General features: G+C 48.9%; 1 protein-coding gene across 1 annotated transcript; it reads right to left on the bottom strand.

The window, feature by feature from the left end:
* Positions 1-167: 167 nt before the first annotated feature.
* Positions 168-27,769, bottom strand: NPM3 (nucleophosmin/nucleoplasmin 3; the record flags this gene model as incomplete). Its single annotated transcript, XM_082267683.1, has 5 exons — positions 27,646-27,769; positions 23,394-23,479; positions 17,330-17,449; positions 5,390-5,483; positions 168-301 (listed from the first exon to the last, which is right to left on the bottom strand). Exons 1-5 carry the CDS (start codon positions 27,698-27,700, stop codon positions 168-170), a joined length of 489 nt encoding a protein of 162 aa, XP_082123809.1. The 5' UTR covers positions 27,701-27,769.
* Between the last annotated feature and the right edge of the window lie 175 nt (positions 27,770-27,944).

The following is a 27,944-nucleotide window of genomic DNA, read 5'->3' on the forward strand; positions in this document are numbered from 1 at the left end:
GGACATTAAAAATAGGATTTTGCTTGCACATGATTGGATGATTGAAGTCAGCAGAGCTTCACTTCATTTACCTAGCAAAGTGAAAGTTCCCTTTAGAAGTGAACATGCTCTATGCGCCTTTGGCAAATCAACCTCAATTTGGGTCAGAATACAAAGACCACAGGTAATCATTGTCTCAGTTTCTTGTTGGCTGGTTTTATAGGAGATAAATCATCATCCTCTTCATCATCATCATCATCATCATCCTCTTCTGAGGCATCTTCATCCTCCTCCCCCTCCTCGGAATCCAAGTCCAGCGGTACTAAAAGGGGAGAGAAACAAAAGTTAACTAGTTAAAAAGGACATCTAAAAAGATACATGTTCTAAACCACAGGGCTATGACCCACTGTAGGACCACACAGCTCCCATAGTGCCACACCATGCCCCTCAACCTCCCACGGAGCCTCCCAGCTCCCATAGTGACTCGCAACCTCCCACAGTGGTCCACCGTGCCCCAAAACCTTATAAAGTGGTCCACTGTACCCCCCTCAAACACCCCAAAACCTCCCAGCTCCCGTAGCACCTACCAACTTAACATAGTGGCCTACCGTGCCTCTTAACCTCCCACAGAGCCTCCAAACTTCCCCTAGTGGCCCATTGTACCCCTTAGCCTCCCAGTAACCATATTGCCTCCCAACCTCCCATAGGGATCCACTGTGCCCCTCATTCTCCCATAGTGGCCCAATATGCCCCTCAACCTCCCACCCTCCAATAGTGGCCCACTGTGCCCCTTAACATCCCACAGAGCTGCCCAACCTTTCATAGTGGCCAACCGTGACCCTCAACCTTCCACAGTGGCCCATTGTACCCCTTAGCCTCCCAGCAACCATATTGCCTCCCAACCTCCCATAGGGATCCACTGTGCCTCTCATTCTCCCATAGTGGCCCAATATGCCCCTCAACCTCCCACCCTCCAATAGTGGCCCACTGTGCCCCTTAACATCCCACAGAGCTGCCCAACCTTTCATAGTGGCCAACCGTGACCCTCAACCTTCCACAGTGGCCCATTGTACCCCTTAGCCTCCCAGCAACCATATTGCCTCCCATAGGGATCCACTGTGCCTCTCATTCTCCCATAGTGGCCCAATATGCCCCTCAACCTCCCACCCTCCAATAGTGGCCCACTGTGCCCCCTAACATCCCACAGAGCTGCCCAACCTTTCATAGTGGCCAACCGTGACCCTCAACCTTCCACAGTGGCCCATTGTACCCCTTAGCCTCCCAGCAACCATATTGCCTCCCAACCTCCCATAGGGATCCACTGTGCCTCTCATTCTCCCATAGTGGCCCAATATGCCCCTCAACCTCCCACCCTCCAATAGTGGCCCACTGTGCCCCTTAACATCCCACAGAGCTGCCCAACCTTTCATAGTGGCCAACCGTGACCCTCAACCTTCCACAGTGGCCCATTGTACCCCTTAGCCTCCCAGCAACCATATGGTCTCCCAACCTCCCATAGGGATCCACTGTGCCTCTCATTCTCCCATAGTGGCCCAATATGCCCCTCAACCTCCCACCCTCCAATAGTGGCCCACTGTGCCCCTTAACATCCCACAGAGCTGCCCAACCTTTCATAGTGGCCAACCGTGACCCTCAACCTTCCACAGTGGCCCATTGTACCCCTTAGCCTCCCAGCAACCATATTGCCTCCCAACCTCCCATAGGGATCCACTGTGCCTCTCATTCTCCCATAGTGGCCCAATATGCCCCTCAACCTCCCACCCTCCAATAGTGGCCCACTGTGCCCCCTAACATCCCACAGAGCTGCCCAACCTTTCATAGTGGCCAACCGTGACCCTCAACCTTCCACAGTGGCCCATTGTACCCCTTAGCCTCCCAGCAACCATATTGCCTCCCAACCTCCCATAGGGATCCACTGTGCCTCTCATTCTCCCATAGTGGCCCAATATGCCCCTCAACCTCCCACCCTCCAATAGTGGCCCACTGTGCCCCTTAACATCCCACAGAGCTGCCCAACCTTTCATAGTGGCCAACCGTGACCCTCAACCTTCCACAGTGGCCCATTGTACCCCTTAGCCTCCCAGCAACCATATTGCCTCCCAACCTCCCATAGGGATCCACTGTGCCTCTCATTCTCCCATAGTGGCCCAATATGCCCCTCAACCTCCCACCCTCCAATAGTGGCCCACTGTGCCCCTTAACATCCCACAGAGCTGCCCAACCTTTCATAGTGGCCAACCGTGACCCTCAACCTTCCACAGTGGCCCATTGTACCCCTTAGCCTCCCAGCAACCATATTGCCTCCCATAGGGATCCACTGTGCCTCTCATTCTCCCATAGTGGCCCAATATGCCCCTCAACCTCCCACCCTCCAATAGTGGCCCACTGTGCCCCCTAACATCCCACAGAGCTGCCCAACCTTTCATAGTGGCCAACCGTGACCCTCAACCTTCCACAGTGGCCCATTGTACCCCTTAGCCTCCCAGCAACCATATTGCCTCCCAACCTCCCATAGGGATCCACTGTGCCTCTCATTCTCCCATAGTGGCCCAATATGCCCCTCAACCTCCCACCCTCCAATAGTGGCCCACTGTGCCCCTTAACATCCCACAGAGCTGCCCAACCTTTCATAGTGGCCAACCGTGACCCTCAACCTTCCACAGTGGCCCATTGTACCCCTTAGCCTCCCAGCAACCATATGGTCTCCCAACCTCCCATAGGGATCCACTGTGCCTCTCATTCTCCCATAGTGGCCCAATATGCCCCTCAACCTCCAACAGTGGCCTACTGTGCCCCTTACCCTTCCCAACCTTTCGTAGTGGCCAACCGTGACCCTCAACCTTCCAGACTCCTAACCTCCCATAATGGCCAACCATTCCCTTCCAACTCCCCACAGTGCCAGTCAACTTCCCACAGTACCCTCAGACCACCTGCGAGCCCTCAGCCCCCAAAGTTTACTGGCTACTAATCCCAATAAGTTTGAGAACCACTGTTCTAAAAGCAGTGGGGCATTTAATAGTTTCCCACAAGCCTCCAAAAGTCCTCGCCACTTCTGAGACATGAACATAGGAACCTCCCTTACCTCCGATCTCAGTATTTTATCTAACATATCTCAATGAACGGTTACCCATTCATATGGAGCCGAGTATGGTCTGAATCCAGTTCAGCAGAACCCATGGGTAGCTTATCATAGTTTGCATCTCTGCCGGCCCAGTCAGCTGCGCCTGGTGCACTCCACACCTCACACAGTTGCATGTATACAAAGGGGAAGGGTATGTTTGTGATATCATTATCCTAATATGGCAACGTTAGGCCAATGACATTACAAGCATCGTCGTCCCTTTGTGTACCCGAAGCTGGCTAGATTATGCCAATGCCGCTGAGGAACCTCGGACCATTAAAAAGGAGAGGTAAGTATGGTGGACTTTAGTTCTGATTTAAGTTAGATTAGTTTTAGTGGATCTCATTTGAACTTCGATATATAACTTAGTAGTTATTTGGTACACTCTACCAGTAAACACTGGTGACATAAAGGGGGGAAGCAGCCTGCAAAATGCCTATACCCCGTTGAAGAGGACCAAGATGGTGGCACTTGAACAGCAGATCACAGGACAACACTGGATTCACTGTGAGGCTGGGTGTGCTTTGAACAGCAATAGAGGTAGGTTGGGAGAAAAACTGTGTGTGTGGGGGGGGGGGGGGTAATACCTCTAACTCCTCCCCTCAAAGTGCCAAAGCCACTGCTCCTGTTTGAACAAGGAATTGCTTTTTAATGTCATACCTGTAGGCCATGCCAAGACTATCCATCAACACTCCTAGACAGACAACCCTCATCCCAAAAGCACTGAGCATTGGATGTGCAACCCACAGCTTTGTAGGAACCATTGCCTTGGCTCATTCAAAACCTGCGCAGTATGTCTGTGCCTCCCTCTGACATAGCGTTCCCCCCCCCTCCCCCTTTAGGCAGGGTGGGGGGGCTTGCTTATCTAGAAGTTTTTTGGGTGGGCTTAGGAGAGGTTGCACATGACCTACAGTTATGACATTACCTAGTTAAGGGCGGCCCCATAGCCCATCCCTCAGCAGAAGTCGATCTGCGGTTGCCAGGGACTGGATGCCTGTCAGTACCTGCCAATCGTTGGGCAGAGACTCAGAATGGAGCTCTTTCTATGTAAAGAAGGCAGATCTCCATTCTGACAAGGGGGAGGAAGGGATGGATTTTGGGTCCCTGCAAAGCAGGAAAAAAATATACATCTCTTCTCTTCTTCCCTCACACAGTACACCCAAACACCAGCTAGGCACACATTTACCCTTTGATCGCCCTAGATGTTTTATACTCTCCCAGCCACTGTCGATAGCACAGTGACCATGTATATTTTTTAACACTGATCACAGTATTAGTGTCACAGGTTCCCACAAAGTGTCAGTGTCGGATTGTCTGCCTCAATATCACAGTCCTGCTATAAGTAGCTGATCACCGCCATTACTAGTATAAAAATAAAAAATAAAATTTTAGTATATATCCAATAGTTTGTAGACACTATAAAATTTTTGTGCAAATCAACGTATGCTTATTGGGATTTTTTTTTTCTTGCCAAAAAAAGTAGCAGAATACATATTGGTATAAATCTATAATTATATATATATATATATATATATATATATATATATATATATATATATATATATATACATACACACACACACACACACAATTTTTGGTATTTTTTTTGTTTTTTAGCATAAAAATAAAAAACCCTCTGGTGATCAAATACCACCAAAAGAAAGCTCTATTTGTCAGAAAAATAAAATGATATAAATTTTATTTAGGTAGTGTTGCATGACCGTGCAATTGTCAAAAAAATGGCCTGGTCATGAAGGGGGGTGGGTAAATCTTCCAGAGGTCAAGTGGTTTAAGAGCAGAGCCTTGTCTAAAACCAGAGCTGTGTACTGGGAACACTGGAATGCATGGACCATTTTATGGTAAAGATGAACTAAATAATCAGTAACTTGTTAAACTAATAACACTTTTCTTCACTGGCCCCGGAGAACCTTCTGGGAGAAATCAGCATGTCCCCCGCCACTACAGTGAAGGCTGCTGCTGCCTAATGTGTGTAAGCAGTAGCCTCTCCGCAGCAGTCCAGACACACCCCCTGGAAGTCTCCAATCAGCATGGAGTATGATCTTTGTTGGACTGCTCAGCATTTTTTTTTTTTTAAGTTAAGAATAAAGTTGGGTTCCTGAGGTTCCTGATGTGCCGTGGTAACTGAAGATACAGACAGCAGCCAATCAGAAGCCAGCTGTCATCCTAGGGCAGCAGGTTAAACAATGGAAATAAACAAACATTCTATTGGCTAAGAGAGACAACACTTTCACTTGTATACTGCCTTACCAACAATCACTTGCCCAGAAAGAAGGACCGGTCCTGAGCCAGACTTCAGGCGAAATGTCACCGGCGGCTGGATCACAAAGTTGTCCAAGTTCACCTGAAAGAGCCGATAAAAAAAAAAAAAAAAATTGGTGAATACTGGTATCTGAACACACCCCCCATGCAAATGTCAATTAACAATTACCTGCCTAAAGACAATGCCTATGGTATTTCATATATATATATATATATATATATATATATATATATAGTAAACCCCCGTTATATCGCAGTTCAGTTTTTGCGGTCCCGGAATATTGCGTTTTTTTCTTTAATGTTATTTTACTAATTAAATCATTGATAATTAAATATTTTTGTGTTTTCCATAGCTCTTGCTATGTCTCTCAGTATCTTTTATGTGTTTAACCACTTACCGCCCGCCCGCCGTCATATGACGGCGGGACGGTGCGGCTATTATCCTGGGCGGACGTCATATGACGTGACCCAGGAAATGCACGGCAGGCGCGCGATCGCGGGCGCGCCGCCGTGCACTGGCGGTGTCGGGGTGTCCCCGGGACACCCCCCGTCACCGGCAGGGGGGAAACAGCCACTGGGCGTGGCTGTTTCCCACGTGATCGGCTGTGTTCCAATGACACAGCCGATCACAATGGAGGCGGCCGGGAGATGACCGCGCATGCGCGATCGGGAGCGCGCAGCGCGGTCATGTCGGTGGCACTGTGTTCCGTAGGAACACAGCTGTCACCGGCAGTAGTAAACAGTCACTGACAGTGACTGTTTACTATGTGATCGGCTGTGAATCCATTCACAGCCGATCAGAAAATGTAAACAAAGAGCAGTAACTCAGTGTTACTAGCTCTTCTCTCCTCATACAGTTTCCAGTATGAGGGGAGAAGAACTAGAAACAGCGAGTTACTGCTCTGTGTACCTGCAAAAGTAAAATCACACTAATAAAGGTCCCCCCACACAGTCCTCAGCCCCCCCCAATGTCACCTGTCACCCAACAGTCACCTCATCAGTGCCCAGAAATTGACACCCATAACGTTCACATGTGAGCGCAGCGATCGCGGGTAGAATCACTGCGATTCTGCCCGCGATCCGGAAATCATTGCAAATTGCGGGACGCCTGTGCGTTGCCCGTTTTTTGCAATAGCACCCCAAACGCTGTGCGATGTTGCTGCGATTTCCACCTGCCGAATCGCGGTAACATCGCGCAAACAACGCATGACGCCCAAAAAAGGTACAAGAGCTTCTTTGGGGCGTCATGCATTGTTTGCGCGATGTTACCGCGATTCGGCAGGCGGAAATTGCAGCAACATCGCACAGCGTTTGGGGTGCTATTGCAAATCACGGGCAACGCACAGGCGTCCCGCCATTTGCAATGATTTCTGGATCACGGGCAGAATCGCAGTGATTCTGCCCGCGATCGCTACGCTCACATGTGAACGTAGCCTAAAATTCACCGGTCACCAGAGACTGCCATCAGTACCGCCGTGCACCATCGCCGTCACCTGTCACCCATCAGTGACCATCGCCCGTCACCTGTCACCCCATCAATCACCGTCACCTGTCACCCCATCAGTCATCGTCACCTGTCACCCCATCAGTCACCGTCATCTGTCACCCTATCAATCATCGTCACTTGTCACCCCATCAATCATCGTCACATGTCACCCCATCAATCATCGTCACATGTCACCCCATCAGTGATTGTCATCTGTCACCCCATCAATCATCGTCACTTGTCACCTCATCAATCATCGTCACCTGTCACCTCATCAGTCATCGTCACCCCATCAGTCATCGTCACCTGTCACCCCATCAGTCATTGTCACCTGTCACCCCATCAGTCATCGTCACCTGTCACCCCATCAGTCATCGTCACCTGTCACCCCATCAGTCATCGTCACCTGTTTGCCATATGCATGCAATCACTTACTGACCGCCTAACGACTATATGCGTCGGCCATTAAAAGCTAAATACTGGGGTTATGGCAGCAGATAGCCCCCATAACCCCGGTATTTTTTGAAACGGCGGGCGGTCGGCTTTCAGATAAGGGTGGTCCCAGTGGCGGATTTGCCGCGGAATTACCCTTACGGTGCAGGGGAAGAGGTGCCCCCCCCCCTCCTGCCGCGTCCCAGACGTTTTCCCAGCTTACCGGACCCGCCGGCAGCGGGGAAAACTATCCGGTCCCGGATCCTCAGAGACAGGAAGTCGAGTGAGGGCAAGATGGCCCTCACTCAACTCTATGGTCTTGGAGGACCGGAGCTACGTCAAAAGACGTTGCCTAGCAACTGGTTTAAAGGGCCGCTTTTTTTTTTCTTTTTTTTTTTTCCTCTTTCAACAATTTTTTTTTTTCTTTTCTTTTTTAGTGTAGTTGTGAGGTGTGAGGTCTTTTTGACCCCAGATCTCACAATAAAGAGGACCTGTCATGCCTATTTCTATTACAAGGGATGTTTACATTCCTTGTAATAGGAATAAAAATGATCAAAACATTTTTTTTTTTAAACTGTGTAAAAATAAAAAAATAATAAATAAAATAAATAGGAACAAAAAAAAAAAAAAAAAATTAAAGCGCCCTGTCCCCGTTAGCTCGCGCGCAGAAGCAAACGCATACGCAAGTCCCGCCCACATATGTAAACGGTGTTCAAACCATACATGTGAGGTATTGCCGCGATCGTTAGAGCGAGAGCAATAATTTGAGCCCTAGACCTCCTCTGTAACTCTAAGCTAGTAACCTGCAGAAATTTTTAAAATGTTGCCTATGGGGATTTTTAAGTACCAATGTTTGGCGCCATTCTGTGAGCATTCGCAATTTTGAAGCATGACATGTTGGGTATCTAATTACTCGGCGTAACATTATCTTTCACATTATGGAAAAAAATTGTGCTAAATTTACTGTTTTCTTATTTTTTAGTTCAAAAAAGTGAATTTTTTTCAAAAAAAATCGCATCTGGAAGACTGCTGCGCAAATATGGTGTGATAAAAAATATTGCAACGATCTCCATTTTATTCTCTAGGGTCTCTGCTAAAAAAAAATATATAATGTTTGGGGGTTCCAAGTAATTTTCTAGCAAAAAAAATGATTTTAGCTTGTAAACACCAAGTGTCAAAAATAGGCCCAGTCTTAAAGTGGATAAATGGACAACTTTGTGTAAAGCGCTACTTGGATGTTAGGCCTATGTGTGTGGCCAGGCTGTGAAAAAGTGTTACACATGTGGTATCACCATACTCAGGAGGAATAGCAGAATGTATTTTGGGGTGCAATTTTTGCTATGTACATGCTATGTGTTAGAAATATTGCATAAATGGACAGCTTTGTGTAAAAAAAAAACGTGTTTTCATTTTCTTTCCACATTTTCCAAAAACTTGTGGAAAAAAATGACATATTCAAAAGACTCATTATGCCTCAAAAATTATACGTTGGGCTGTTTGCTTTCCAAAATGGGGTCATTTTATGGGGGTTTCCATTGTCCTGGTGCTCCAGGGCCTTCAAAAGTGCGATAGGTTGTCAGGAAATGATATGTGTAATTTGTGCTCCTAGAATGCCGGACGCTGCTACTTTGATGTTAGGCCTCTGTATGTGGCCAGGCTGTGAAAAAGTCTCACACGTGTGGTATCGCCATACTCAGGAGGAGTAGTAGAATGTGTTTTGGGGTGTAGTTGCAAGTATACATGTGCTGTGTGAGAGAAATAACCTGTTAATACGGCAATTTGTAAAAAAAAAAAAAAAAAAAAAATCTTCATTTTGCAAAGAGTTGTGGGAAAAAATGACAACTTCAAAAAACTCTCCATGCCCCTTATTAAATACCTTGGAATGTCTACTTTCCAAAAAGGGGTCATTTGGGGGGTATTTGTACTTTCCTGACTTTTTAGTGTCTCAAGAAATGAGATAGGCCTTCAGTACATCAGGTGTGATCAAGTGTGATCAATTTTCAATGATTCGCACCATAGCTTGTGGACTCTATAACTTTCACAAAGACCAAATAATATACACTTACTTAGGTTATTTTTACCAAAGATAAGTAGCAGTATAAATTTTGGCCAAAATTTGTGAAGAAAAATGACTAATTTGCAAAATTTTATGACAGAAACAAAGAAAAATGCGTTTTTTCACGATATTTTCAGTCTTTATTTATAGCACAAAAAATAAAAAACCCAGTATTGATCAAATACCATCAAAAGAAAGCTCTATTTGTGTGAAAAAAAGGACACAATTTTTGTATGGGTACAGTGTTGCATGACTGAGTAATTCTCAGTCAAAGTGTGAGAGCGCTGAAAGCTGAAAATCGGTCTGGGCAGGAAGGGGGTGAAAGTGCACTGTAGGCAAGTGGTTAAAAAAGTGAAAGAAAATTCCAAATTCCGGGTTGTCCCCAGAAAAGTAATAGAGGGGAAATCTTCCAAATGGTGACACTAGTTATGATGACCTGGGGGTCCCCAAGGAATTCCCCTAATTTGCAGGGATTTCCTCTCACTTCCTGTTTGGCTATAGGACAGGAAGTGAAGGGAAATCTCTGCAATGGGGCAAAGATGGCAAAAAAAAAAAAATATGACAGGGGTAATTAACCACCATTACTGTATCCAAAATGGAAAAAAAAGGTTTTGCCCATAGTTCTACTTTAAAGCCAAACTTCATACACGCTCACCTAGATAGTGCTTGGACAGTAATTATTAAAAAAAAAAAAAGTGAGTGAATAGCTCCCCTTCTGTCAATTTGTGTGCAGTCTAGGCACATTCCAACCAACAAAACACCACTCTGGACAAAAGATGGACGACCGGTCGGCGGAAATTTGTTGCGTGTGTACGAGGCTTAAGGGACCATGCACATGTGTAGTAGGAAACTGGCTGTGGATCCTCAAGGCTTCACTTCCCGTTTCCTTTGCTTGCTATGTCAGAGCCTGCACCCGAAGCCAATTAAGCAATCAGTTCAGGTGAGAACATTGCAGGATCCCTGGGCAGGTAAGTGTCCTTATATTAAAAGTCAACAGCTACAGTAATTGTAGCTGCTGACTTTCATTTATTTATTTATTTATTTTTTTAAATTGGGGGACCTGGAACTCCTCTTTAATCACCACTGGGTTTTTTGCTAAATAAAAACAAAAAAAAAAGACCAAACATTTTGAAAAAAATATATATTTTTCTTAGTTTCTGTTATAACATTTTGCAAATATGTAACTTTTCTTCTTCACCTTCGGCCCACCCAATTAGGGGCCCCACCTACGGCCCACCCAATTAGGGGCCCCACCTACGGCCCACCCAATTAGGGGCCCCACCTACGGCCCACCCAATTAGGGGCCCCACCTACGGCCCACCCAATTAGGGGCCCCACCTACGGCCCACCCAATTAGGGGCCCCACCTACGGCCCACCCAATTAGGGGCCCCACCTACGGCCCACCCAATTAGGGGCCCCACCTACGGCCCACCCAATGAGGCTGCACTGATGATCTGTGACCAGCTATGTTCAAAGCACACAGCAGTCACAGAGCGTGGCCCAGGGAGGTGCACAGGAGGCGTGCTCGTGTCCTAGAACTTGGGGCCTGCACTGTAGCCGTCTTATCGGCTATAGCGCAAACAGTAAATGGTTAAAAAGCATATGCATTTCTGGTGCATTTTCTGGGTGCCTGACTCCCAGCATGCACCTGTGACTCAAAAAAAAAAAAAAAAATGCATCAAACACTACAGTTGGTTTTTGACGAGTTTTCAATTAATTTCTTTTGCTTGAATTTTATTTATTTTTAAAGAAATGACAAGAAAAATTAAACTGTTTTGTATCCAAAAGTGTGTGCAAAAATCTGAACAAATACAAGAGTTCCTCTCTGCAAATTTGTAACATTTAACAACAACATGGGAGTAAGAGACAGTTCACACTTATGCGAGTGCGGGAAGGCTGCGAATCTGCAGCCTGTTCCCGCATCGCACACGCACCCCCGGCAGTTCACACTGCCATATGCGATACGCTGGGGGTGTCAATGTAATCTTAACGACACCCCCAGTTTGATCGCATATCGCAGTGCGATCGTGCAGTTCGCACAGGATCGGATCGCACAAGTGTGAACCGCTGTGCGATCCGATCCTGATGCGGCTCAAAAAAAGGGTCCCTGTGCGTGTTTGCTGCAGCTGCGGTGCGAATTTAGCCATACGAACTGTATGGCTAAACTCGCACCGCACAGCCGATCGCATGTAATGAAGGAGCAGTGCGCTCCGACATGACATGCGAACCCGGCACTCGCACAAATGTGAACCAGGGCTTAAGGACCATTGGTCCCAAGCATTATCGTACCAGTATAGAATTAACAGAGCGATGCGCTTTCTTTTGTAAAAAAAAAACTGAATTTTTGTAAAATCTTACCGTAAAATTCCTTTCTCTGAGTCCTCCGACAGTCGCCGCCCCCTCACACAGTCTTCACCAATGGGTATTGACCTTTGCTCCGCAGGAGTAGCTAGGCACAAGACTTGTTAGTAACAAAAGCTTTTAGCATAGACACACCCCTAGGGGCTGTCCCACTAGTCAATACCTCCCTGCACCAGCATTCCCAACTCAGTTTGGTAGCATAGCAGTAAGAGTACACAAAAACCCCAAAAGAGGGGCGGCGACTGTCGGAGGACTCTCGAGAAAGGAATTTTACGGTAAGATTTTACAAAAATTCAGTTTTCTCTTACGTCCTCCGACAGTCGCCGCCCACTCACACAGTCTTCACCAATGGGACGTCCCAAAGCAGTGTAGACATGAGGGGTGGGAGACGCAGCCGCAGAAAAGCAACGCAGTACCCACAGCAGAGAAAGGAACCTTACATACCGTAAGAGAACCAGCTGGGCAATAGGAAAAAAAGTGCTCAACAGGAGCAACAACCCAGGAAAACAAGTAACCCAGGGGTAAAACACCCCAAGCAGCCAAAGACCCAAAAACAAGGGTCCCTATGGCACTGCTGCACTGAGAACTTTACGGCCAAAGGAGGCATCGGCCGATGCCTGAACATCCACCTTATAAAACTTGGAGAAGGTGTGCATGGACGACCAAGTCGCCGCCTTACACACCTGGGCCACCGAAGCCTGATGCCGGAAAGCCCAAGACGCACTCAAAGATCTGGTAGAGTGCGCTTTCACAGGGAAAGGCGGAACCCTTTCCTTCAAAGCATAAGCCTGCACAATGGTTTGTCTGATCCATTTGGCAATGGTCGCAGCCGACGCCGCCATGCCCTTCCGAGGTCCCTCAGGAAGGACAAAGAGGGAATCCGACTTGCGAAAGGATTTAGTAGATGACAGGTAAACCCTGATCGCCCGAACAACATCCAAAGAATGTAAGGCAATCTCCTTAGGATGTTTTGGCTTCGCGCAGAGCGAAGGCAAGACAATGTCTTCATTAATGTGAAAATCCGAGATCACCTTCGGAAGAAAGGACGGGTTAGGTCGCAAGACCACCTTATCCTTGTGAAGAATCAAATAAGGAGAGCTACAGGACAAGGCCGCTAGCTCCGACACCCTGCGAGCCGAAGTGATCGCCACCAAAAAGGCAACCTTCTTAGACAGCAGAGGCAACAAGATCTCCCTGATCTTTTCAAAAGGGAGCATGCTGTAAGAGACAGAACTAAGTTCAAGTCCCACGGAGGCAAGGGCTCCCTCCGAGGAGGGGCCAAATGACGCACCCCTTGAACAAAGGTGCGAATCAAAGAATTTGACGCCACAGGACGCTGAAACAGAACAGCCAGAGCAGAAATCTGGTCTTTTATCGTGGCCAGCGCCAGACGCTGATCCACACCAGTTTGGAGGAAAGCCAGCACTCTCGACACCGAGTATGAGCGAGGGGAGTACCCCCTGGACTCACACCAGGCAAAATACGCTTTCCAAGTACGATAATAAATCTTTCCCGAAGAGGCTTTTCTAGCCTTGATCAGAGTAGGAATGACCTCCAGGGAAAGACCCCTATCCTTCAGGACCTGGCTTTCAAACAGCCAGGCCGTTAAAGCCAGCGACTGTAAAGCAGGATGGAAGATCGGCCCTTGAGACAAGAGGTCTTCCCGCACCAGCAGTCGCCACGGAGGCCCGACTGCCAGCTGAACGAGGTCTGCGTACCAAGACCGGCGAGGCCAGTCTGGAGCCACCAGAATCACCGTGTGCGGTTCCGAGGCCAACCGGCGAAGGAACCTGGACAGGAGCTGAATCGGAGGAAAGGCATACATCAGGCGATACTGATGCCAGGGCGCCACCAACGCGTCCGAGGCGTCCGCCCGAGGATCTCGCGTCCTTGCCACGAATCTTTCCACCTTGTTGTTCAGACGAGACGCGAACAGGTCCACATCCGGGGAACCCCAGTTCGCGCACAACATCTGGAACACATCCGGGTGTAAGGACCATTCCCCCTGATCCAGGGTCTGGCGGCTCAGATAATCCGCCTGCCAGTTGTCCACCCCCGGAATGTGCACTGCCGATATCGCCGGAACGTGTGTCTCGGCCCAGGACAGAATTTCTGACACTTCCCGAGCCGCTCGGGCACTCTTGGTGCCCCCTTGGTGATTGATGTAGGCCACAGCGGTGGCATTGTCCGTCTGAACCCGAACCGGACGGCCCTAAAGCCGTTCCGACCACTGTAGAAGACAAAGCTTTATCGCTCTCAATTCCAGAATGTTGATCGGAAGGGAGGATTCCTCCTTCGACCAAGTTCCCTGGGCGGACAGGTTGCCCAGGACCTCACCCCAGCCCGACAGGCTGGCATCCGTGGTGACCACCGTCCAGAACAACGGACGAAAAGACTTGCCCCCCGACATCGTCGGGGACTGGAGCCACCACAGAAGACTCCTTCTGGTGCGGTGGCTCAGTGAGACCCGCAGATCCAGAGACTGAGGTCGCCCGTCCCACTTGGCAAGAATCTCCGCTTGGAGATCTCGCGTGTGAAACTGGGCAAAGGGGATCGCCTCGAAAGAGGAGACCATCAGACCCAGACACCTCATGCATGTCCTTAACGACGACGATCGGTTGTCCCCGAGGGACCTGACCTCGTCCCGAAGTGTCCCGAGCTTGTCCTCCGGAAGGAAGACCTTCGCCTGAACAGAGTCCAGAACCATCCCCAGATAGGGAAGGCGAACCGAAGGGCACAACGTCGACTTCGGAACGTTTATGGTCCACCCGAACTCCTGGAGCGTCTGCACCGTAGCGGACAGATCGGTCAATAGGCTCTGGCTGGCACTCGATCTTAACAGGAGATCGTCCAGGTACCCCAAGACCGCAATGCCCTGGGCTCTCAATAGAGTCAGAACAGGCGCCAGGACCTTGGTAAAAACCCACGGAGCCGAAGCGAGACCGAAAGGTAACGCCACGAACTGATAGTGGTCTTCCACGATGGCGAATCGAAGGTACCTCTGGTGACCCTCGAAAATGGGGATGTGTAGATACGCATCCTTTAAATCGATAGAGGCCAGAAATTCCCCCGGGCTCAGGGCAGCCACCACTGAGCGCAGGGATTCCATGCGAACGCGCACGAAGCGGTTCAGAGCTTTTAAGTCCAGGATCGGACGCACCTTGCCCTCCTTTCTGGGCACAGTGAACAGATTGGAGTAAAACCCCCGAAACCTGTCCCGATGAGGCACCAGGACCACCACCCCCTGGGTCCGCAAGTCCCGCACCGCCAGGTGCAGATCTCTCAAACGCTCCGGAGGCAGGTGAAGATTTGAGGGAAAAAATCTGCCCGCCGGCCGAGAAAGGAATTCGATCTTGTAACCTGATCGAACGATTTCCTGAACCCACCTGTCCTGGATACGGAACAGCCAAGGTTGGAGGAAACCGCGCAAACGTCCCCCCACCCCAGAAACGGGTGAGGGCGTCCCTTCAGGCGGACGCGGAGTGGGTCGCAGAACCGACTTGGCCGGACTTCTGCTTACCTGCCCACGGCTTCTTCTGGGTGCCCTGGCCTTTGAAGGGCTTGCCCTTAGACTGTGACCGAAAGGCACGAAAGGACCCTTGAGAGGGCCTAAAGGAGGAGTTCCGCTTGCCACGAAAGGACTTGTTTTTCGGATTCTGGGGTAAGACAGTGCTCTTACCCCCGGTAACTCCTTTCACCAGAGTATCCAAAGCCTCGCCGAAAAGGCGAGAACCTGCGTAGGGAAAATCCGCTACCGTCTTGCGAGAAGATTGGTCGGCCGACCAACTTTTCAGCCAGATCAGTCGACGGTTAAGCACCGCGACACTAGACAGGCGTGCAGCCAAAGGGGCCTCATTCAAGGCCGCATCGCACAAGTACATGACCCCCTGATGGATCTGGTCCACCATAGCCAGCGTGGTCGGCGGAGCTGAATCAGCTACCAGGGTGCGTCTGAGCACCTTCGTCCAATCCGCCACCGCCTGGGCTGCCATACCTGAAGCAAAAATAGGCTTGAGCATAGAGCCAGCCCCCATATATGCGTGACGGGCAAGAGACTCCAACCTCCTGTCCGTAGGGTCCAGGAAAACCGGGGTATCCACCGTAGGAACCAGGGTAGCCTTGTTTAAAACGGCTACAGCGTGATCCACTTGGGGCGCTACACACCAACGCTCATCGGTGGAAGGCGCAAAGAGATAAAGCAGTTTAAACCTACTGGGCACTGTAAAGGGCTTCTTCAAAGTGCGCCACTGCTCATTAACCGTGTGATGAAATTCCGCGGGACAGGGGAAAACCTGCGCCGATTTGCGGGTTCTATGTGTCCCAAAAGAGGACACCCTAGCTGGAGGAGAAGGCTCATCCTCCAGATGCAGCGTGTCTTTGATAGAAGCAATTAACTCGTCCATGAGTGCAAGCTCTTCAGGCGAGCCAGGGGGAGAAGTATCAACCCCTTCCACCTCCGCCTCCCCCTCAGACCCCATAAGGTCCAGAGACGAGCGAGACCCCGAAAAGGGCACGCCAGCCACAGCAGCCACATCGCCCTCTGAATCAGAGGAAATGGATAACCTGGCCCTCTTAGCGGAACGTTCAGCCATCAGCACCTGCATCTGTGTGACACCAAGGAAGCCACTACAGTGGCCAGATCAGACCCCTCGGGGGGTGCAGCAGTCCCCTGGTCCCCCACCAGGGCCGGGGGGGGAACTTGCTATCCTGGGAATCCATGCCAAAAACGGTATGGGATAGAAAAGGTACTGGCCCTTTAAACACCACGGCGAGCGCAGCCCACCGCACACTAACTGTATGCACCCACAGACTGACACCCCCAAAACAGATGGTCCCCACACAGAAGGTGCTTACCGTACCAGATGGCGTGGGGGGCCGTCACAAAAACGACAAACCGCTGTCCTTCATGACAGGGAGTGCCGCAGCCGGGACACAGGAGAACGCAGCACATGACCGCAGAAAGCGTCCGGTGAGGTAGCCACCTCACAGGCAGCATCCCTGCAGCGAGCAGGGATGGGTCGTTCATGGCGCCAGGGCGAACCGTAGCTGAACGTTCGATGGCAGGCTGGGGATCCAGGGCGGCCAGTCCGATACCCAGCTCCGCACGATGCATCTTCAGTTGGGAATGCTGGTGCAGGGAGGTATTGACTGAGGGGACAGCCCCTAGGGGTGTGTCTATGCTAAAAGCTTTTGTTACTAACAAGTCTTGTGCCTAGCTACTCCTGCGGAGCAAAGGTCAATACCCATTGGTGAAGACTGTGTGAGTGGGCGGCGACTGTCGGAGGACGTAAGAGAAAAGCCTTTCAACTCAGGGCCCTTCACCTACAGAGAGCAGTGCAGTCCGTTTTCTATTCATTTCAATGGGGAGCTGCGTTTTTGGTGCAGTTTTGAAGAGCACACTAAAGATGCAGCATTCAGGATTTTCTGAAACGCACCCGCAGGGCATGAAGAGGTTCCATAGGATTTAAAGGCAAATGTTTTTATTGCATTTAGTACATATATCAGCCTGTAGTCTGCCGGTTCCCTGGTTGGTGCTTCTGACCCCTAAAGCCCGGCGCTTCAAGGCCACCCCACTATCTATTCAATCCTCACCATAGTCTGACAGGAGAGCTTCAGCGTGGCGATGGGCACCGTGATGTCCTCATTGATATGATTGCGGGCCGTCACTTCTACAACATTGTATTCATCCCGGACTCCTTCCCCGAGGCTGATCTGAGGGGGAGAAACAAACCAAGTCACCATCACTTCCATCTATATCAAGTGTATAGAACACCTTACTTTCCCCCAATCAAAGTGCAATTACAATTTTCTAATCAAATGATTTAATTTTCAGGAAATCTCTTGAGACCCAGCGATGCCCTCACCGCTTCTGTCTGCTGGTCTTTGGTGGGAGTGGTCAGGTCTTTGGGGGGAGGGGCCTAAACACCATATACCTCTCTCCAGAGAGATAGATAGATATATATATACACACACACACACACACACTTATCTATCTAGATATAAAAAAAAAAACAGATTTACAGCATCCCTTTAGACTTGCATGCTCCTCTCTGCAGGCCACTGACTGCCTATTAGTAACTTGAGCATGCACCTGTAAAGGGATGCCCGGGACATGTTTTCATGTATTGTTCAGAAGTGTCCCTGTTGATTCAGGGAACATATAGTAGCCTTACAGGATTCAGAAGGAATGTTTTGTTTCCCCCCGATGGAGCAATTGGGACCAATTTTATGTTTTTCTTTTACATTCCTCTGGATAAACTATGGATACGGGGTTCTGTATATGGAGATTTTCCATCTAATCATTTTTTTCTGATGGTTCAAATAGACAGATCGGTGTCTTTTTTTCAACCTATGTAACAAAATTACTGATGGCAGAGAAAGCGAGAATAGCTGTGTGAATGGGGACCAATGTCAGCACGGGGGAGGGGACTGGTGGGGTTTGAAGTCATTTGGATAGGAAATGATGCAGGAACCCTGCCAATCCACTGCGGGTTCCCACATCGCACCCAACTCGCAGGCAGGTCACACTGACATATGCGAATCGCTGGGGGTGTCAACTCAAAAGTTAACACCCCCAGATCAGTTCGGATATCGCAGTGCGAACTGTCAGTCCAGACATGAATCAGGTTGCATTGGTGTGACCACCCATGTGATCAGATTCTGGTGCGGACCCAAAAAAAGGGTCCTGTGCGACTTAAGTCTGAATGTGATGCGATTTCAGCCATACAATCTGTTTGGCTGAATTGGCATCGCACAGACACTTCATGTGATTTGCAGAGCAGTGCGCTCCGAATTACATGCAATGTCCGACATCTCATATGTGTGTAAACCAGGGCTAATACTGCAAGATGAAATGTAAGGAATTGGGAGTAATCAGTGTCAGCACAGGAAGGGTCTTTGCTTTCAGAAAATATATGTCTGGGGGTTTTACTAATCTTCAGGCCTAGTGTGATTATCAACATGTATAGAAATTCAGAAATGGGAAAGAGAAGGGAAGGGAATCCCCCCTCCACCAAATGATTTGGACCAGTGCACAAAGAAAGGTCCATAAAGACATGGATGAGCGAGTTTGGGGTGAAGGAACTTGACTGGCCTGCACAGAGTCCTGACCTCAACCCGATAGAACACCTTTGGCATGAATTAGAGCAGAGACTGCGCCAGGCCTTCCCATCCAACATCAGTGCCTGACCTCACAAATGCAATTCTGGAAGAATGGTCAAACATTCCCATATACACACTACTAAACAGGGCCGGAGTGGGACTCATTTTCAGTCCTGGAGTTTCATGCCTTAGACCAGCCCACTTAAAGCGGAGTTCCACCCAAAAGTGGAACTTCCGCTTTAGGTATTCTAACCCCCTGACATGCCACATTTGGCATGTCATTTTTTTGGGGGGGGGGGAGCGGGTACCTAGTTTTGACAGGTACCCGCTCCCACTTCCGCTCGGAGCGCCGCGGCGCCCTGAACGGAAGTTCTCCTCTCCCCCTCCCTCCCTGCAATCTTCTGGGACATGTCAGAGGTCCCAGAAGATTGTCGGCCAATCAAGATGCGCAGCGCGACTCGCGCATGCGCAGTGGGTACCCGGCTGTGAAGCCGCAAACTGTCACAGCCGGGTGCCCACAGCAGTGATGCCGGCGCCGCCGAGACCAGAGGGAGAGGATCGAGGCTTCGGGCGGCCGCATCGCTGGACCGTTGGACAGGTGAGTGAAATGGTTGGAATTCCGCTTTAAGTTCAGGACTGACTATATTAAAATAATAATATTAAAACCTCAGAATATAAGTTTGCAATGGCGCACTGTTCTCTACAGCCTTGTAATTCATTCAGGGAGTGAGAGAAGGAAGGTTGAAAGAAAGAGGGAAGGAGAGAGAGGGGGAGAGGAAAGAAAGAGGGAAGTGTGATACATACAGAGTACAGGGTTTAGCAGCTTATTATGCACAAAGTGCAGAGTTTAGGGGGCGTTATGTACAGAATGCAGAGTTGAGAAATGTATTACACATAAAGTGCAAGTTTGAGCAGTGCATTGTGAACAGTGCAGTGTTGAGGAATGTGCTACGTACAAAGTGCAGAATTCAGCGGTGCGCTATGTACAGATTGCAGGGTTGAGGAGTGCACTACCTACAGAGTGCAGAGTTGAGGAGTGTGAGTGTGCTTTGTACAGGGTTGAGGAGTGCACTAAGCACAGAGTGCAGAGTTCAGGAGTGTGCTTTGTATATAGTGTGCAGTGTACAGAGTTCAGGGTTCCGGAGTGCATTGAATTTTCAGTACAGGGTTCAGAATTGTGCTAGATAAAGAGTGCAGGGTTCAGAATTGTGCTATATACAGAGTGCAGGGTTTAGGAGTATGCTATATGCAGAGCCCAGGAGTATGTTACATTCAGAGTGCAGATTCAGGAGTGCACTGAATACAGAGTGCAAGGTTCAGGATTGTGCTATGTACAAAGTGCAGGGTTCCGGATTGTGCTCCGTACAGAGTGCACTACGTGCAGAGTGCAGTGTTTAGGAGTACATTGCATTCAGAGTGCGAGGTTCAGGATTGCACTACGTACAGAAGGCAGGGTTCAGGAGAGCGCTATGTACAGAGTGCAGGGTTCAAGATCGCACTACCTACAGAGGGCAGGGTTCAGGAGTGTGCTATGTGATAAGTGCACGGCGCAGGACTGCACTATCTACAGGGTTCAGGAGTGCTCTACGTACAGAGTGCACGGTTCAAGATCGCACTACCTACAGAGGGTAAGGTTTCACGAGTGCGCTACATATAGAATGCACGGTTCAGGATTGCACTACCTACAGAGGGTAGGGTTCAGGAGTGTGCTATGTGTAGAGTGCATGGCTCAGGATCGCACTACCTACAGGGTTCAGGATCGCACTACCTACAGAGGTCAGGGTTCAGGATCGCACTACCTACAGAGGTCAGGGTTCAGGATCGCACTACCTACAGAGGTCAGGGTTCAGGATCGCACTACCTACAGAGGTCAGGGTTCAGGATCGCACTACCTACAGAGGTCAGGGTTCAGGATCGCACTACCTACAGAGGTCAGGGTTCAGGATCGCACTACCTACAGAGGTCAGGGTTCAGGATCGCACTACCTACAGAGGTCAGGGTTCAGGATCGCACTACCTACAGAGGTCAGGGTTCAGGATCGCACTACCTACAGAGGTCAGGGTTCAGGATCGCACCACCTACAGAGGTCAGGGTTCAGGATCGCACTACCTACAGAGGTCAGGGTTCAGGATCGCACTACCTACAGAGGTCAGGGTTCAGGATCGCACTACCTACAGAGGTCAGGGTTCAGGATCGCACTACCTACAGAGGTCAGGGTTCAGGATCGCACTACCTACAGAGGTCAGGGTTCAGGAGTGCAGTACTTGCCAAAACGCATGTAAAAAAACAGTCCTTTGGGGTGGAAAATCTCTTCCTCACCTAGATACTTCCGTGCCCACAGAAGTATTGCGGTGAGGAGATTTATCGTCCCCAAGGACTGTTTTTTTACATGCGTTTTGGCAAGTACTGCAAATATAAGTGTTTTTAATATTTTTAAAATACCTCATTTTTAAGACCAACTATGCTAAAAGCCTATTCTTTCATACCTTGCGTACTCATTCCCCAGCGGAGTGTTTTCCAGCGGAAGAGGAGCATACATCTTGAGTGAAACCACACCTGACTATAAACAAACATACAAAAGGCACAATATAACCTGTAATGGGTTAAAATTTCATTGCACATGGAGGTGTTTTGTAAGGGCTTCCTGACACACAGTTGCTGATCTACAGATGGCCGTTCTATTTCTCACACATTATATTTATTGATTTTGCATATTAAGGATATTATAGTATGTTTTCTGTTTCACTATTATACATGCTTTTTGGAAGATTATTTAGGATCTTGAGTATATACATATATATGTGTATGTAGGTTAGCACTGTCACTTCACTGCAAAGTAATATATAATATTGTTCTTTTTGTTATTTCTGAAACATTTCCAGGTTTGTGTTGGACAGCTTATGCTATGTACAGAGGGCAGGTGTGCATATCTCACAGGTCAACCCTTCCCCCCCCCCAGTACAGAGCTCTCTCCAAAATTTCTGCCCCCCCCTCCCATTACAGATCTTTTCTCTCCTCCCTGCCCAGTGCAGTACAGGGCTCCCCTCCCTGTCCTCTGCCCCACAGAAAAGAATAGACTGTAACTTACAGGTCAGGTCAGGCTGATGCCATGGGCTTCTTGTGATACTGTAGGCTCGAGGCAAGTGCCCCGCCCCCTTCTCGTCGTGCCACACCCCCTGCTCATCCTGCCACGCCCCCTCCTCTGTTGAATATTCAGGAAGAGCAGGGAGGGTTTTGAGCGTGCTGCCGAGATTGCTGTCACTTATAAAACACAGAAGCTGGGCAATGCAAGGAGGCAGCGCCGAAGGTCCTGGCTGAAAAAAAAGCCATTATTCCTGCATTTAAAAAAGCTGCTAGCTGTCCCTGGGTGCCGCCTTCTCCTCCTTCGCTCCTCCCACCGGCAGTCTCCGCCCCTGTCGGCCGCACAGTGAAGATGCAGGGAGGAGGTGGGTGGAGCCACATGCCACACATTCCAATAGGCGCAGAGGAGGACGAGGAAGATCCTCCTCCGCCGTGCATTCTGGGTCCTCTTCTCTGCACGTCACTGGTTGCTAGACGCCAGGCGGCTGGCCATCTTAGCAACCAGTCTAAAGGTGCTGCTGCGGTGTCCTGGGGGATCAGATCGGGGAAATTGCCACCCTGCGTGGGGCCCCCCAGGCAACTTGGCCAGTCCACCCCTGGCCATGACAACGGCCCTAGTGGTCAAAAAAACTGACCAGCCCACCGGGAATTCTCCCGGTGCTCCCGATTAGCCAATCCGGGCCTGCTACTAAACCTTGTGGACAGTCTTCTCAGAAGAGTTGAGGCTGTTCTAGTTGCAAAGGGTGGGCCAACACAATACTGAACCCTACGGACTAAGAGTGGGATGCCATTAAAGGTCATGTGTGTGTAAAGGCAGGCGTCCCAATACTTTTGACAATATATATCTTATGAAACTGAAACTTCTGCAAGTGTCAATCTCCTGTCCAGTGCAGTGTTAATTTCGTCGACTAAAACCGACTAAAACGTTTTCGTCGACTAACACAATTCAGATGACTAAAATACGACTAAAACTAAAATGGCATTTTAGTCAAAAGACTATAACTAAAACTAAATCGAAATTTGCTGCCAAAAATTAACACTGGTGCATGCTCAAAGCATAAATAATAACATATTAGATTTTTCACTCCAGGACCAGCAGTAGTATATAATGAGTTCGGAAATTGTAGAGAAATGCTTAAATAAGGCATTACAAATTACAATTGAACTACACCCATTGGATTATAGATGACTAAAATGAGTTTTAGTCGACTAAAATGTAGGGCGTTTTAGTCGACTAAAATATACTGGAGTTTTAGTCGACTAAATACGACTAAAACTAAAACACTTGCAGAAGACTAAAATAGGACTAAAACTAAAATGCCATTTTAGTCCTAAGACTAAAACTAAAACTAAATTGAAATTAGCTGCCAAAATTAACACTGGTCCAGTGCACAGTGTTTCCTCCCTCCAGCCCCCATGTCATTACCGTATCTTGTATAGTATATGGGGGGGGGTTATGGAATGCGGGACTTACAGAGCAGAGGGACAGGTTGTGCTCGCAGTCATCGTCCTCCTCGCCCTGGAAGGTGTAATGGGAGATCTTCGAGGACAACTCACAGCCTGGAAAATACAAAGTGTTATAGAGACCGACCCAGAGCCAATCAACCCCCCCCCCCCCCAACCATGTGACCTTTAATATAGAATGCTGAGCCTTGTAGTCCTATAGACAAGTCCCTCCCAACCATGTGACCATAAATATGGATTGCTGAGCCTTGTAGTCCTATAAAAGACCCCAAACGTGTGACCATCAATAAGACATGCTGAGCCTTGTAGTCCTATAGAAGACTTACACCACCCCCCAATCCTAGGTGGTCCCATGTGACTACCAGCAGCGCATGCTGAGTCTTGTAGTCCTATAGGAGATTGTCACCCCTCCGCCATGTGATCATCTATAGGACATGCTGAGTCTTGTAGTCCTATAGTAGACGGTCACCCCTCCACCATGTGACCATCTATAGGACATGCTGAGTCTTGTAGTCCTATAGGAGATTGTCACCCCTCCACCATGTGACCATCTATAGGACATGCTGAGCCTTGTAGTCCTATAGGAGATTGTCACCCCTCCACCATGTGACCATCTATAGGACATGCTGAGCCTTGTAGTCCTATAGGAGATTGTCACCCCACCACCATGTGACCATCTATAGGACATGCTGAGCCTTGTAGTCCTATAGTAGACTGTTACCCCACCACCATGTGACCATCTATAGGACATGCTGAGCCTTGTAGTCCTATAGTAGACTGTTACCCCACCACCACGTGACCATCTATAGGACATGCTGAGCCTTGTAGCCCTATAGGAGATTGTCACCCCACCACCATGTGACCATCTATAGGACATGCTGAGCCTTGTAGTCCTATAGGAGATTGTCACCCCACCACCATGTGACCATCTATAGGACATGCTGAGTCTTGTAGTCCTATAGGAGATTGTCACCCCTCCACCATGTGACCATCTATAGGACATGCTGAGCCTTGTAGTCCTATAGTAGACTGTCACCCCACCACCATGTGATCATCTATAGGACATGCTGAGCCTTGTAGTCCTATAGGAGATTGTCACCCCACCACCATGTGACCATCTATAGGACATGCTGAGCCTTGTAGTCCTATAGTAGACTGTCACCCCACCACCATGTGATCATCTATAGGACATGCTGAGCCTTGTAGTCCTATAGTAGACTGTCACCCCACCACCATGTGATCATCTATAGGACATGCTGAGCCTTGTAGTCCTATAGGAGATTGTCACCCCACCACCATGTGATCATCTATAGGACATGCTGAGCCTTGTAGTCCTATAGGAGATTGTCACCCCTCCACCATGTGACCATCTATAGGACATGCTGAGCCTTGTAGTCCTATAGTAGACTGTCACCCCACCACCATGTGACCATCTATAGGACATGCTGAGTCTTGTAGTCCTATAGGAGATTGTCACCCCTCCACCATGTGACCATCTATAGGACATGCTGAGCCTTGTAGTCCTATAGGAGACTGTCACCCCACCACCATGTGACCATCTATAGGACATGCTGAGTCTTGTAGTCCTATAGGAGATTGTCACCCCTCCACCATGTGACCATCTATAGGACATGCTGAGTCTTGTAGTCCTATAGGAGATTGTCACCCCTCCACCATGTGACCATCTATAGGACATGCTGAGCCTTGTAGTCCTATAGGAGACTGTCACCCCACCACCATGTGACCATCTATAGGACATGCTGAGCCTTGTAGTCCTATAGGAGATTGTCACCCCTCCACCATGTGATCATCTATAGGACATGCTGAGCCTTGTAGTCCTATAGGAGATTGTCACCCCTCCACCATGTGACCATCTATAGGACATGCTGAGTCTTGTAGTCCTATAGTAGACTGTCACCCCTCCACCATGTGACCATCTATAGGACATGCTGAGCCTTGTAGTCCTATAGGAGATTGTCACCCCACCACCATGTGACCATCTATAGGACATGCTGAGCCTTGTAGTCCTATAGTAGACTGTCACCCCTCCACCATGTGACCATCTATAGGACATGCTGAGCCTTGTAGTCCTATAGGAGATTGTCACCCCACCACCATGTGACCATCTATAGGACATGCTGAGCCTTGTAGTCCTATAGGAGATTGTCACCCCTCCACCATGTGACCATCTATAGGACATGCTGAGCCTTGTAGTCCTATAGGAGATTGTCACCCCTCCACCATGTGACCATCTATAGGACATGCTGAGCCTTGTAGTCCTATAGGAGATTGTCACCCCTCCACCATGTGATCATCTATAGGACATGCTGAGCCTTGTAGTCCTATAGGAGATTGTCACCCCACCACCATGTGACCATCTATAGGACATGCTGAGCCTTGTAGTCCTATAGGAGATTGTCACCCCTCCACCATGTGATCATCTATAGGACATGCTGAGCCTTGTAGTCCTATAGTAGACTGTCACCCCTCCGCCATGTGACCATCTATAGGACATGCTGAGTCTTGTAGTCCTATAGGAGACTGTCACCCCACCACCATGTGACCATCTATAGGACATGCTGAGCCTTGTAGTCCTATAGTAGACTGTCACCCCTCCACCATGTGACCATCTATAGGACATGCTGAGTCTTGTAGTCCTATAGGAGATTGTCACCCCACCACCATGTGATCATCTATAGGACATGCTGAGCCTTGTAGTCCTATAGTAGACTGTCACCCCTCCGCCATGTGATCATCTATAGGACATGCTGAGCCTTGTAGTCCTATAGTAGACTGTCACCCCACCACCATGTGACCATCTATAGGACATGCTGAGCCTTGTAGTCCTATAGGAGATTGTCACCCCTCCACCATGTGACCATCTATAGGACATGCTGAGCCTTGTAGTCCTATAGTAGATTGTCACCCCACCACCATGTGACCATCTATAGGACATGCTGAGCCTTGTAGTCCTATAGGAGATTGTCACCCCTCCACCATGTGATCATCTATAGGACATGCTGAGCCTTGTAGTCCTATAGGAGACTGTCACCCCACCACCATGTGATCATCTATAGGACATGCTGAGCCTTGTAGTCCTATAGTAGATTGTCACCCCACCACCATGTGACCATCTATAGGACATGCTGAGCCTTGTAGTCCTATAGTAGATTGTCACCCCACCACCATGTGACCATCTATAGGACATGCTGAGCCTTGTAGTCCTATAGGAGATTGTCACCCCTCCACCATGTGATCATCTATAGGACATGCTGAGCCTTGTAGTCCTATAGTAGATTGTCACCCCTCCACCATGTGATCATCTATAGGACATGCTGAGCCTTGTAGTCCTATAGGAGATTGTCACCCCTCCGCCATGTGATCATCTATAGGACATGCTGAGCCTTGTAGTCCTATAGGAGATTGTCACCCCTCCACCATGTGATCATCTATAGGACATGCTGAGCCTTGTAGTCCTATAGGAGATTGTCACCCCACCACCATGTGACCATCTATAGGACATGCTGAGCCTTGTAGTCCTATAGGAGATTGTCACCCCACCACCATGTGACCATCTATAGGACATGCTGAGTCTTGTAGTCCTATAGGAGATTGTCACCCCACCACCATGTGACCATCTATAGGACATGCTGAGCCTTGTAGTCCTATAGGAGATTGTCACCCCTCCACCATGTGATCATCTATAGGACATGCTGAGTCTTGTAGTCCTATAGGAGATTGTCACCCCACCACCATGTGACCATCTATAGGACATGCTGAGTCTTGTAGTCCTATAGGAGACTGTCACCCCTCCACCATGTGATCATCTATAGGACATGCTGAGCCTTGTAGTCCTATAGTAGATTGTCACCCCTCCACCATGTGATCATCTATAGGACATGCTGAGCCTTGTAGTCCTATAGGAGATTGTCACCCCTCCACCATGTGATCATCTATAGGACATGCTGAGTCTTGTAGTCCTATAGGAGATTGTCACCCCACCACCATGTGACCATCTATAGGACATGCTGAGTCTTGTAGTCCTATAGGAGACTGTCACCCCTCCACCATGTGATCATCTATAGGACATGCTGAGCCTTGTAGTCCTATAGTAGATTGTCACCCCTCCACCATGTGATCATCTATAGGACATGCTGAGCCTTGTAGTCCTATAGTAGATTGTCACCCCTCCGCCATGTGATCATCTATAGGACATGCTGAGTCTTGTAGTCCCCCCAGCACACAGTCAGCAGACATCTCACCGAACATATAACTCTCCACCGGGCCGTCCTCCGAATCCTCCCGCACAAAACTCATCCTGATCAGCGCAGCGAACACCGGGAACACAAACACGTGGGTACAACACCGACTACCGGGCCCGGGCAGGAAGAGGAGGAGATCACAGCGCTACCACACCGCCACCTAATGTCCACATAGAGAACTGCAGGCGCCACTCACCATCCGACACACCTGGAGACATCAGAAATATATACTACATACTACACTGATCTACTATATATACTATATACTACACTGATTCACAATATATACTATATACTAC

This window comes from Pelophylax lessonae, assembly GCF_965119305.1.
Source record: "Pelophylax lessonae genome assembly, chromosome: 9".
Taxonomy (NCBI): domain Eukaryota; kingdom Metazoa; phylum Chordata; class Amphibia; order Anura; family Ranidae; genus Pelophylax; species Pelophylax lessonae.